The sequence below is a fragment of the Lethenteron reissneri genome, chromosome 28, assembly GCF_015708825.2.
Source record: "Lethenteron reissneri isolate LAM-NWPU_2019-01 chromosome 28, ASM1570882v1, whole genome shotgun sequence".
NCBI classification, from domain to species: domain Eukaryota; kingdom Metazoa; phylum Chordata; class Hyperoartia; order Petromyzontiformes; family Petromyzontidae; genus Lethenteron; species Lethenteron reissneri.
The window spans coordinates 9,186,270-9,199,613 of NC_083806.1; the positions used below are offsets into that span (position 1 = coordinate 9,186,270).

The 13,344-nt window shown below is 47.6% G+C and overlaps 1 protein-coding gene across 1 annotated transcript in view; it reads left to right on the forward strand.

Moving 5' to 3' along the window:
- Positions 1-13,344, forward strand: part of LOC133348933 (S-adenosyl-L-methionine-dependent tRNA 4-demethylwyosine synthase TYW1-like) — a 136,573-nt gene that overhangs the window by 27,446 nt on the left and 95,783 nt on the right. Inside the window, 2 exon segments of the mRNA XM_061562071.1 lie at positions 4,303-4,441; positions 7,468-7,520. Coding sequence (XP_061418055.1) covers positions 4,303-4,441; positions 7,468-7,520 — 192 coding nt within the window.

Consider the following 13,344-nt stretch of genomic DNA (forward strand, 5'->3'; position numbering starts at 1 on the left):
TTGAAAAGTGCGCATCAATCGCAAGACATCACGGCCGATGGGCTGGCTGTTAAGGAGAAACGATTGCATTTTTTAAAACTGTAAAGCCGGTCGTCTTGTTTGAACAAAAAAAAACCACTGTCATTATTGGAATAAGCTGAGCTATTTCTCTGACGTGTTTTTGGAAACGCGTTGTGCGTTACCAACTTGGACAGCGCGTGAATTATGGCCGCTTGCTGCGGCGATTGCAGCATCGTGTAGCTGAGCCACAGGGAAGTGACATTGTGCAAGGTGCAGCCGGGTGCGATTTGTAGCCACCGCACCATAACACATTACACTAAGATGCGTCTTGTGATTTCCTGTCAGCTAACATTTGCCACTCCACGTGGCCTCGAATAAGCATCTCTGAGATGGTAGTGGTCTTTGTAGAATTTCTACATTGCAGTGGCCTTACAGAAAAAAAAATATTGGCAGAGGCCTTACAAATAAATCCCGTATATTATTATTATTTATAGTTGCTTCATATAACAAATCACTTTTGCCGGTATAGGGTCACAGCTGTGAGAGACAACTCCTGATCATGCTGCTGAAATAGAGGAGGAGGAAAGCAGGATGGAGTACTTTGGAAAAAGAGCCAACATTTCTCACGAAGAGCAAATTACAGTGCGTCTTAACAGGAGAGGGGGCTTTTTCATGCATTTATATTTATACCTCTAGTAGCACGACGATTGGAAACGTGGTGGCCGACGATGAGAAAAGTTTACGAGGACCGAAAACACAAATCCTGAGTGAGCGAGGACTCGCACGTGAAATGACAAGAAGCGTGGGCCATTGTGAACAAGGAGGGAGAAATCCGAGACGTGTCATGACCGCTGTTCATAGAAATAAATGGGCATGTGCAGGGTGCGTCTCCTCGGAGAGATGACAACCTATGAACAAAATTACAGTGTCGGAATAACCCGTTGTCGGGTGCACAGCTGACAAAATGTTTTCTGAGGAGCTTAAGGACGAGTGCGTTTTTTCACAATTTATTTTCGGGCAGCGTGTGATTGTTATCTTCACCCCCCGTATGATTGCGTTTTCTCTGGGCGGTCTGGTTTCTGTCCACACGCGGAAATTCCTCGGGACACGGGAATTCAAATGTGTCATAAAGTAGGGCCAATTCTAGAAATGATTCTTTCATTTTCCTCTTTCTCCTTTGAACCCCCCTCCCACACCCCCTCTCCATCCACTCCCCTCCCCCCGTGTAACGTTTCCTGCTCGGTATAGCTCCTCCGCTTGATGGACGACGCGGTCGGAGATCCGTGCCAGGCTGTGTCCTAGGCTGTCCGAGGTGGGGGTTTTAATCTACACGAATAAGGACAAATATTCTAAAAATGACAGTCAACGCATGCCATCGCGGTGCTCCAGCAACATCGCATTGTCGTTGTGTTGGTCACAGCGAACGAGAAGGATGGATGAATGAGCTGCATGTGACAAATTCTGTGTTGTAACAGGGCCCTCGAATTAAAGTTTGTGGATATGAAAAGTGCGCATTAATCGCGAGACATCACGGCCGATGGGCTGGCCCATGAACGAAATTTCCAAACTCAAAGTCGGGCAGGCCAAACACACACTGCGTAGGTGCGTCTTCTTGAGTTGTGTCTTCCTGAATCTCACCTTAGCCCATCGCATTCCCCCTTCCCGTTCATCACCCTTCCCCCGATGGCCATCTCCTCTCTCATTGAGTCGTCACGCGCCGTTAGACGCTTTACGGCTGAATCGGGGCTTTGACCACCTGGCGAGCTCCGGCGCTTCTTTAATTCTTTCATCTTCATTAACTTCGTTTAATGTCCCGAAATGTAAGTTCACTTTCTTCTCGTTTCTTTTCCCATTTTATCAAATTACTTTTATTGTGGTGTGTCTTTTGACGGTCGGGTTCAGCGTTTCACGGAATAAAGTCAGCGCTCACCGATTCAATACATACACTCGCTGACTGGGGGTAAAATAACTCTCGCTACTGCCACGGTTACTGTTCCCGTGAACTTCACTCATTGAACCCTCCAGACCATGTTGTTTCATCCATACACCACTGTGTTCAACCACCACCCTCTTGCATGTCAAGCACTGCTGATAGACAATCTCTCTTGTTGATAAACAATCTATTTTGCTGATAGACAATCTCCCTTGCTGATAGACAATCTCCCTTGCTGATAGACAATCTATTTTGCTGATAGACAGTCTCTCTTGCTGATAGACAATCTCCCTTGCTGATAGACAATCTATTTTGCTGATAGACAGTCTCTCTTGCTGATAGACAATCTCCTTTGCTGATAGACAATCTATTTTGCTGATAGACAATCTATTTTGCTGATAGACAATAATAATAATTCAAAAGTATCGTGTGCGCATTCCATACTCTTTGGTTCTTTCGGTGAAGTCACGTAGGTGTAAAAATAAAATAAAATAAATCACGACGTTTCGGGCGCAACACAAGCGTCCGTCATTAGGTGGGAAAGCATGGTCTGCTGCTGATCCCAATGCGCAATGCATGAAAAGCAGGAAACAGAACCAGGGCAACCGACCAAACTCAAGAGGCAAGGCCACTTTAAAGAGATTGCTGATAGACTATCCAACATGGCGATAACAAAAAAATCCTTGTTGCTGATAATTAAAAAAAAATCCATCGTGCTGATAGACAATCCCGCTTGTCGTTAGACAAAATCTGATCACTCCCTCTTGCTTATACAACCCCCACCACCACCTTTGCTGATAGGCGGCAGATTAGATGTGCAGATGGCACGTTTCCCCTGTCGAGGAGGAAACGGGTTAAGCCGCATTAAAGGGAGCCTTTTGAAACGGCGCATTGAGTTGTGCGGTCCATCGAGGGGTTCGTAATAAAAATTTAAATCCATTCTCTCGGCAATTTGGACTTTTTTTTTAAATCACAGACCTGTGTAATTTAATCAGAGGCAGAGACATTCACGTTTTTTTTGTATCCTTTGTGCTGAGAGTAATTTCTGATATTTTAAGACCTATCAGAAGAGCCACGTGATGAGGACGATGTCAAGTTAGGTCACCTTAAAGCCGGTATGAATAGTTTGTTTTCTTGGCTTCGAAGTAAATAAGCGAAACGTCTCAACCGATTGAGTTAAAAAACTAAATATATGTGGTTTGGTGTACGGTCTCCCTTTGTTACATCCCCTTAATCAGAATGAGAACATTTAATTATGCTGGAGGAATCCGATGCACTTTTGTACAGATGTCCAGTTCCAGCAGGGGCGGATCGGAAAGTTACAACAACAAACAGTGCAATAACACGATATGAGTGCATAGTATAGGAAAGGTAAGCAAATCACACAAACAATTATAAACGTGAAGTATTATTTTTATTTGCCAGGTTTACCTGGTAAATATTCTTAGGTTTTTTCGGTAAAGTCACGTAGGTAAAAAATAAAATTAATGAAAGTAAAATAAAAATAAAATAAAAATCATGACGTTTCGGAGGCAACACAGGCTTCCGTCTTCAGTGCTGTGACGGTTCCACCTGAAGACGGAAGCTTGTGTTGCCTCCGAAACGTCGTGATTTTTATTTTATTTTTATTTTACTTTTATTAATTTTATTTTTGTACTTACGTGACTTTACCGAAACAACCTAAGAATATGAATCCTTGCAGTCACAAAAGCTTCAAATCTAGAATTACCTGGTAAAGCCCACTGGGCTATTAGAATTTTTTTCTGAAGCAACCTGCTCACAAATGATAGCTCAACGAAGGGAATGTCACCCGCCATCCCAAACAGGACTCTCTTGAGGATGGGTTCTCGGCAGAGGTCGCAACCGGGTACCCGATACCCGTACCCTACCCGATGCCCGGCTACCCGTATCCGGCCGGGTACGGGTACGGGTACCCGTTTGCGACCCTGGTGCGGCCGGGTACGGGTACGGGTAGACCGTGAGTCACTGGTGAGTAACCGTTTGTCACTCATTTCCCAACGTCTTGTCTCTTCTCACAATTCAAGTTCCTAGAATCAACCCACCCGCGCCTGCAACATGGCTTCATCCCAGAGGTCGCAATCAGGTACCCGATACCCGTACCCTACCCGTACCCGGCCGGGTACGGGTAGGGTACGGGTACGGCCGGGTACGGGTATGGGTACCCGTTTGCGACCCTGGTGCGGCCGGGTACGGGTACGAGTAAGGAATCAAAACCCGTTTGCGACCTCTGGTTCTCGGAGACTTTGTTGAAGATTTCATTATCTTTGGGCCACCAGTGCGAATATTTATATATCCGCTCCGATCGCTGCTCCCCTTTGACCTCATCGCTTGACCTGCGGCTGCTGCAGGCAGGTGGAGCGGGCAGCGTCGGGGTCGTCGCGAGCACGAGGAGGAGGAGGGCGGCCGCGGGCAAGGGAAGGGCGACTTCCACGGAGGAGCCGCGAGAGATGATCACCCCCGCACTGCGGGAAGCTCTCACCAAGCAAGGTGAGGTCACGTGCGGCCACTCGCTCACTCGCTCACTCACCCGCATCAAATACATACTGATCATCATCGTCATCAGTTGAAGCATCATCAGCAGCAGCATCAGCAGCAATAGTATCATCATCCACACCAGCGTCATCAGCAGCGGCATCACACCAGCTGGGCAAACGCACGTGGGACACGTTCTGCGGTCGTCTGGAACGCTCTTCCTACCAGTATTAGGAAGCCACTTGAACGATGCACTGTTAAATCTAGATTGAAAACTCTCCCGAACTGTTAAGTCAAAAATCTCTAGAACTGCTGTTTAGTTTGTTGTCCTTCCCCCGCACCTACAATTTGCACGGTTGGCTGCGTACGCTGCGAAAGAAGAACCAGCATACGGTACGTGCTTGAGATTGCCAGCTCCTGCAAAGCGCAAGGGTGTGAAGGGGGCTCGCTTCATGGGGGGGGACTGCCAGGAGAGAGACTCCCTTCGTCGAACGCTCACGCCGCTCGACGCGATCACCGTCGCCGTGCACACGGATCGGAGGGGAAGGCGCTGCCACCGGAGCACGCCAGCACCCCGCCATTATTTGTCTGAAACGAAGGATTTGCGTCGAGCTGCGTCGGCGGCTGGGCGTCAGCTCTGACGGTGCCATTTGCGTTGCTAATGCCCCCGCGCGGTTTACTTCGGTGAGAGGGGGAGGGGGGGCGATGGGCACTCGTCCCAGGACTCATCACCGTGCGCGACGGGTCCCGTTTAGTCGCTCGGCGGAATAGTTGGGGAGTGCGCAAGACGGCAGAATCGGTGCGGCGGCAGGCAGACGGGCAAATAATTTTGCCCGTATAATGGTGCCAGTTTGGATTTGGGGAGAATGCAATTTGATTTGAAACGCGGACAATGAATGTTTTTTTGGCGGCGCTACGGCAGTTTGGCGAATGAATGGGAGGGTGGCTGATAAAACACGAAATGTATTCTTCGCTTTGTATGCGGCAGTCAGCATTGTTGCGCACGTTCAGTGTTTTTGTCGTGCCCCTCCGTGTCTGCATTTGCAGCATACCATTTGCATGTTCCTGCCGTAGCTCCTGCTTCAGACTGTATAATTTTGGAAAAAAACAAATCTTTTACTCACTTGGCAAGAAATGTAAGTCATTGCTAATGGCAACACAAGCAGAAACAAGTTAATATTATCAAGCAGTGAGGTTTGCAGTTTTGCTGTAACGATACGCCTACATCCAGATTAGATCAGTTGTCATGATTAGCTTATTTTGGTTCAAGAGGCTATTTTTTTTTCAACACTGGTGTATCATAGCACTTGTAGTAGCTGCAGGGATCACGTGAACTCATTCCACACAACGTATGAGAACTGAAAATAATTCATTCTCGCGCAAATGCCCGTTTGATGCATGTCCTGCGAGCGAATAAATTGAGGTTTTATTCAGTTAACATGGTTGCAAAAGTCTGGAATGTTTTGAGAAATAGTTTCCTCTCAAGAACAGTGATAACCCAAATTACAAGCAGGACCCTCGTGAATAATTTCAGTTTTCAGTTTATTTGGTGTAGCCCTGTGAGCCATTCATTCGCTTCTTGAATCGGGTGCAACCGCAACAAAACACAAAAACATGAACAAGAAAACATTAAAGTGACTATGCACAAACAGAAAAATCCAGGAAAAAACTGCAAAGTCTTCCAGAAAAAGCACCGTAAACCAACGCTGTGTGCAAAAATCCCAGTGGGATGCAAGTCAAACAACAACAACTACAAGACAACTTAGATTAAAGCCATCAGTCTAACTCTGTACTACAACAAACAAACATGGCCAAACCAAAGCACTTTTCGAAATCACCAAAAATAAAGCCATAAAAGCAATGTAACAGTGATCATAGGAACCGTGACCGAATTTTCACAATAAACGACTTTAACAACATGTACCACCAAACCATGCAGCCATAGCTGGCTGCACGAGTCACTCCACAACAGCAGGAGCATCAGTAGGAGTATCAACATTTTTCAATGCAATAATGTGTGCAGTATTGTAGATAGATTACAACAATAATTATATTGTAATCAAGACGTGCACCAGCCTGAAGGCCATCATCAAGAGCATGTTCCCACGTGTCCACTTTAAGGCTTTTCCATCATCATCATTATTATCATTGCTGTGCTTGTTGACCCAGGGAAGTCTCGTTGAGCTCCGAGGCTCTTTTCAAGAGGATCCTGCCACGTGTTCGCAGTGGGTGGTGATGTTGCCGCTACGTGTAATCCCAATTAGCATTGGCACGCTTGGCTAATCCAAGTTACATTGTTTGTTTTTCGATTTAAAGCTTTTGTGACTGCAGGGATTCATGTTCTTGGTTCTTTCGGTAAAGTCACGTAGAAGGGAAGTAATAAAATAATAAAAATAAAACATAATAAAATAATTCTCACGACGTTTCGGCCACAACACAAGCAGCCGTCCTCAGGTGAAGACCAGGTCTGTCGAGGCGACAGACCTGGTCTTCACCTGAGGACGTCGTGAGAATTATTTTATTGTTTTATTTTTATTATTTTATTATTTCCCTTCTACGTGACTTTACCGAAAGAACCAAGAAGATACATTGTTTGTGTTTTGAACTGTGTGGAGGAAACGCATGCAGAACAGGGGTAGAGCATGCGAATTCCACACAGAAAGGCACCCGAGTATGAACATCTGTGAAAAATTACTTTATAGCTCATCGGATTCCTCCAGTACAAATATTCTGATTCTGAAACCCAGGCCCTCTTTGCTGTGAGGTACAAGTTTTACCGCTGCGCCACCCTGCCGTCTGGAACGCCTCTTCCTTCCGATATTAGGAAGCCACTTGACCTACGCCATTTAAAAAAAAAATCCAGATTGAAAACGAATTTCTTTCAAACCGCTTTTTGTGTTCAGTTTTGTTTTCCTTCCCCCGCACCTACGATTAGCGCGGTTGGCTCCGTACGGTGCGCGAGAAACTCAACATACACGCACACTCGAATGGCGCTGACGTGTGGAGGAGCGGTCGATGAAACCCTTGCTCGGTGTTTGCAGGATACCGCCTCATCGGGACACATTCGGGCGTCAAGCTCTGTCGCTGGACCAAGGTATGATCGCTGTTGCTGTTTGTGCGAAACTACCAATCAAAGCCGGGAGTCGTTTGACCTTTGCCGCATTGTGCTTGCTGCTGTTTCATAGCACTTTTCACGCACGTGTCTCTTTACTCAAAATATGTACTTGTGTTGAACTTTTTTCACACCGTACGTAGCCAACCGTGCTAAATCGGAGGTGGGAGAATAAGTCCTGAGCCAGCGCCATCGAGATGCTGGATTCCAACCCAGGTAGTTCTAAAGTGTGGAACTTTATTTTACTGACTGTGCAGTAAAGTGTCTCATTACAAATGTGTGAACGAATGTTTTTTTATTTGGCTGTGAGGCGTTGATTCATCTCAATAGCGGGGTTCTTGGGAGATGTTGTAACACCTTCAACAGGCTGTTCTCTTGATGCACTGCTTTGTGAGGGTTCGAAGTGAACATTTCTTTATTCAGTGCCTTGACATGAAAAGGATGATTGGAGTAAAATTGAGGGGGGAAAAAACCCCCGTGAAAAGAAGTATTCATTCATTCATTCACTCATGTGAACAATGAGGGTCAGAGCACTGTGACCCAGGTTCCATAACTTGAATTGCACAGGGCTTTGTGTGGCTTGAGTCGATACGCGGATTCACGCACCGCCCCTCTGCGCGCAGCCCTGTCTCGCTCCTATCTGCCATGCGGGCGTCGTATCCCACACGCTGTGCCACGGAATGGCCTTGGGAATTTTAACAATGAAACCTTAAATCTCGGTGTGGATTCGGTTCAGCTCGCGGCCCAGCAGGTCCGCACCGCGTGCTATTGGCACCCCAAAGCACGGCCGCGTGTGTCCCCGCCGCTTGGTATGGGTCCAGCGCTGCCGATCGGCGTCCCCATAATTACGTTGAAGGAACAATGTTGCGTTCCGAGACAACCTTAGTTGATTTTGCCACGTGTTAAAAATGCCGTTGGCCGGGACGCACTAAACGGACGCCGCATCGCCGCGCTCGCTTTTTTGGACTCCCCGTGTCACATTAAGCTGGCCTGCTAATGCGACGCGGGCCGGACTTTCTGCTGCATTACGGCCGACGTCACGTTAAGGTGCCAGCTTCGGGGCTGGCACCGTGATGAGTTTGACCGCCGCCCACGTTTGCGAGCATAGCGGTTCCGCTCGAAGCACGCATCTCGAACGGAGCGACGAGAGACGCGGCTCGCAAGCGATTAGGGTGGACGGGTGGCTATCCCGTTGCGTGTTTTTTTTAAATTCCTTTCGAGTTTGACGTGGGAAGTCACAGGCGGGGCGGCCTTGACGATAACGTATTTGCGAGTAATTTTAAAACGTGAGTTATAGCAATGCCACCTTATGAATCATGTCCCAGAGCTTGTTACATCCACTTTACACCTGACAATTCGCTTTGATAGCCACTTCAAACATTACCATATATATGACAGATGTTCAAGGTAAATCGGCTGTTTTATAACTTGCTAATTTAGCAATTCTAAACGCTGCTTTATGAAGCTGCCCGAATTTGTCTTAGAATTCTAGATTTGAAGCTTTCGTGACTGCAAGGATTCATACTCTTAGGTCTTTTCGGTAAAGTCACGTAGGTAAAACATAAATAATAAAAATAAATAATAAAAATAATATAAGAAATTATAGAAATAATTATTTTATCTCTATTATTTCTTATATTATTTTTATTATTTGTCTTTGAATGTCTCTCATGAGCACTGTGCTCCGACAATATCTGCCCGTGGTGGAAATTCCCCATTCCTATAGCGGGGGGGGGAGTGAGTTTATCCATAGGAGAACTCTGTCTTGGTTGGATGACCTTCATCAGTGGTCTCCAAAAATGGTGCCTTCTGTCTGTGAAGGCTACTCAACCGTTTCTCTACATCCACACCAGCAAGCCCGCTCCCTTGCAGCCGGAACATTGGTGATTTGAGTGTAGGCTCCGGTTCAGTGGCATTTCGCGTCGTTATCTGTGATGGGTGTGCAGACCCAACATGTGCTTCTCATGAGAGCCCATTAACACGAACGAGGTCGTGGTAATTTAAGTCGCGCACGTTCACTCGGACCTCGCCATGCCGGCCTTGTACTCGAACGTCGGCATCATCCGTCAGAGCCGCCGCCTGGCCCCCATTATATCTGCAGCGATGGCGGGGAATATCAAATCATCAATATTGATAGGCGCCCCTTAATTATTCCGCGGACACGCATGAACCCTCCCCGCTGTCGCCTCGTGACCCCCCCCCCCCCCCCCCCCGTTTGGCAACGTGTTTACGACAAAATTAATCTCGGCGCTGCCGTGAGGTCGCGGCGACCTTGCCGGGACATAATGGCGATGGTGGTGGGGGGGGGGGTGGGTTGATATTTAAGTGGCCGTAGGGAAAGACCCCCACTTTCATACACAATTGCGCCGGGTCAGTCGGTCGGGCAATTTTCCCTCTGCATCCCGGCGTTAGGAGTTAACGTTATTTATTGCTTGGGAGGCTAATTTGTCCGCGACTCTTGAGACGCAGTAAAGTCCCCGAGCCTTATCGATATTGTCGGCCCGATTTATGTCATATTCTTGCAGCCACATTGTTTTAGATTGTACGTTTTTACGAGGCTGGGGCATTTTCCCGGCACCTGTTCCCTTTACGCGCATGTTGTTTGTTTTTGTGCTTTAGCTTTAATTTACGGAGCAGGATTTTACAGTTTGCTTCCCTATCAGATAATTGTCTTTTATTTAACGACATCGCAACTCTGTTCGAGTATTTGATCGGCGGGGCAGCTGGTAGCTCAGGATGGTTTACAGTGAATCAGAACACATTCCTGCGGAGGGAGCTGGTAGGAACGTTGGGTTGCTCGGTCAATGGCCAGGGTCAACGGCGGCGTGGTGTATTCCGCAAATATGTCCGACTGTGAGGGCGGGCACAAGCCGGCGTGAGTAGGTTAAACGTTGAGTTTTATAAGGGCACCACGGGGTGACCAGCCCCTCCCCACCCAGCCCCACCCAGCCCCACTCCTCACACCCCCCACCCAGCCCCACCCTCCCCACTCAGCCCCTCCCCACCCTCCTCACCCAGCCCCTCCCCACCCTCCCCACCTAGCCCCTCCTCACCCTCCCCTCCTCACCCAGCCCCACCCTCTCCACCCAGCCCCTCCCCCACCCTCACCTCCCCACCCAGCCCCGCCCTCCCCACCCAACCCCTCCCTCCACGACGGACACAATAATCCCCTGTGGGCTGGTGTAACCAGGAGGTTCCTACCAGTATAATTTATTTAGACTGGAGGAATCCGATGAGTTGCCAAGCTCTCTTTTCACAGATGTCCAGTTGGCGGTGTCAGAATGTAATGACAGCAAAACAATACAAGAATGCGATCGGAGTGCAAAGTATCTTCTTCTTTAGTGCTGCCTAACGGCATGTGCGACTTCACGATGATATTGGTCCCGGTCTAGCACGGCGTGTAGAGTTTGTGCTGTTGTTAATTGTAGCCATGTTTTGATGTTACTGAGCCATGTCGTTTTTGGCCGTCCTGGTCGTTTTTTCCCTTCGATTTTTCCTTCCAGGATTTGCTTTAATAGCTGGTATTTGTGGTCGTTTCGGGCAATGTGGCCTAGGTAGTAACACTTCCTGCTAATGATGGTCTTCAGCAGTTGCCTGTCAGTGCCCATATCTTGCAGAACTTGTGTATTGGTGGTTTTGGCTGTCCATGGGGTTTTCAGCATTCTTCGGTACAGCCACATCTCGAAAGCTTCGAGCCTTTTTGTTGCTGTTGTTGTCAGTGTCCACGTCTCTACTCCGTACAGCATTTCAGTGTGCGCAGTTTCAGTGATGTACTCAAGTTGCGGTCTGCAAGGAGTGTTTTCCATTTAATAAATGCTTGCTTTGCTTGTTCAATTCTGCTCTTGATGAGATTAAAAGGACTGGCAAAGAGGAGGGAAAAGAGTTAGACAACAGAATGCCATTCCTTATTTTTGTTTTCCCTTTCAGAGCAATTCCAGGGGAATTGTTCGCATTTGGCAAGTTAAGGAGTGAATAGGGCATGGTTAAAGATGATGGCGATGATCATGGTTAATAAGGCACAGTGAGTCATGTGAGACAAGAAAACCACTTCAGCACCACTCGAAACTGGCGAGCTATTTAAAACACCCTGGACACATTCGGAAACGCGCTCACGTCCCATTCACAGGGCTGTCCAACTCCGCGTTCGAGTCACGTGTGTGCGTACGTGTGTGTGTGTACGCGGCAGTTTAACCCAGAAAGACGCGGCTATTGAGCTTATTTTATCTGGAGCACGAGGATTAACTTATATCTGGGAGATCGCTCGGGGTCTTTAATATCCACGGTGTAGACAGGACCTCGGTTTTAACATCTTGTAGGTGACCCCTGCAGCTGAGCATTAACGGGATTCTTCAGTTCACGTGGGGAGCCAGGCAGAGGTCGTTCTAAGCCCCTGAGCTGGCTCTGTGTTCACAGGGAATCCTGTGGAGAGACTGATTGGGTCATCCAATACATAAACAAAGAAACAACCGCTCCAGTCGAAGGCCGCAATGGCTGGCAATTACTCTAGTCAAGTAGGTGCACTCCTCCCTCCATACACTTGACTTTTATGCCGGATGAGTCGATAAAAAGAATGAAAATTCCCAGCGGGTCTCTAAAGCGCCTGGGCGGGGCCGTTAAGGTGAAATGAAATTGGTGATGTTAATTGACGTGCGAGCGTGGTATGCGCGGCCTCTTATCACCGATTCAGCGCGTCGGAGCGAAACAATAAAAATTGGCGCGATTTTCCTTTTTCCATTGTGTTCCTTCCACCAAATCTTTACGTTGGCATTGCAGAGGGTCCCCTCGAGGGCACCGCCTGGGGCTGCAGACAGACAGACAGGGCGATGGGAAGTTGTGCGCTCAGAGGCCCCCAGGTGCAGACTTGCGTAGGTAATTGCTTCAAAATGAAAACACCATAGATTTTTTTTCTCATTCCAATTTTGGGAGGCCAAAAAAAAAGCTGGGCTTTCTGATTATAACGATATATATTTCACTATAATCGTGCTAAATAGAACCTCTCTACCCATTCTTGGACGTTATTATACTTTGTGACAGTCGCTAATTCAGTCGCTCGCTCACGATCATGGTTGTGCATTAAAAACAACTTGGCAGCAGCAGCAGCATTTAAACTGCTTGAACTCACACTCAGAGCTTCTTCTGCTGCACTACCACCTACCTCTGTCCAGGGTTGCTCCGGTGTATTTAAATGGTTACTTGGATAAAAAAAAAACATTTGTTGGCAATTTAATTACCGATGTGAATTCCCCTGCTGGGATTTAAACAAGTGAAATGACCCCCCACTCTGCAAATGAGGCACCGAGCTAGCCATGTGTGCACCAGCATGCAGGTCCAATCCAATAAATGTTTATCTCTGTGGCACGATTAGGAGGTGGGGGGGGGGGGGGCTCGAGTAATCGCATCACAGCCTCTGAGCAATGTATGCAGATACAAAAATAATGATGTGAATAGGTACACGGATTGTGCGAATCACCTAATAAGGGGGCAAACAATGACACGGGAGTTGAAAGTGAAATAGCCGGCCAGAGACGTGGAGCGAGAGAAATGCGGTTGAGATGAGACAAGGATGAAAGGGAGATTAAAGTGCATTTTATCCAGTAAAGCCTCACTGAGTATACAACAACTCTTTTAACTCGGTCCTGCATTAGGATGTTTGTCCATTTTCAGTCGTGAGTGTTTTCGGAAGGAAATAAAGAGTACCCGGAGAAAATCCATGCATACAGAGGGATGGCACTCTTGAGATCTGCCCGGACGAGTGACAACCCTCGCTGTACTGTAAACTCGTGGCTTCTCTGGTGTTTTGGGAGTC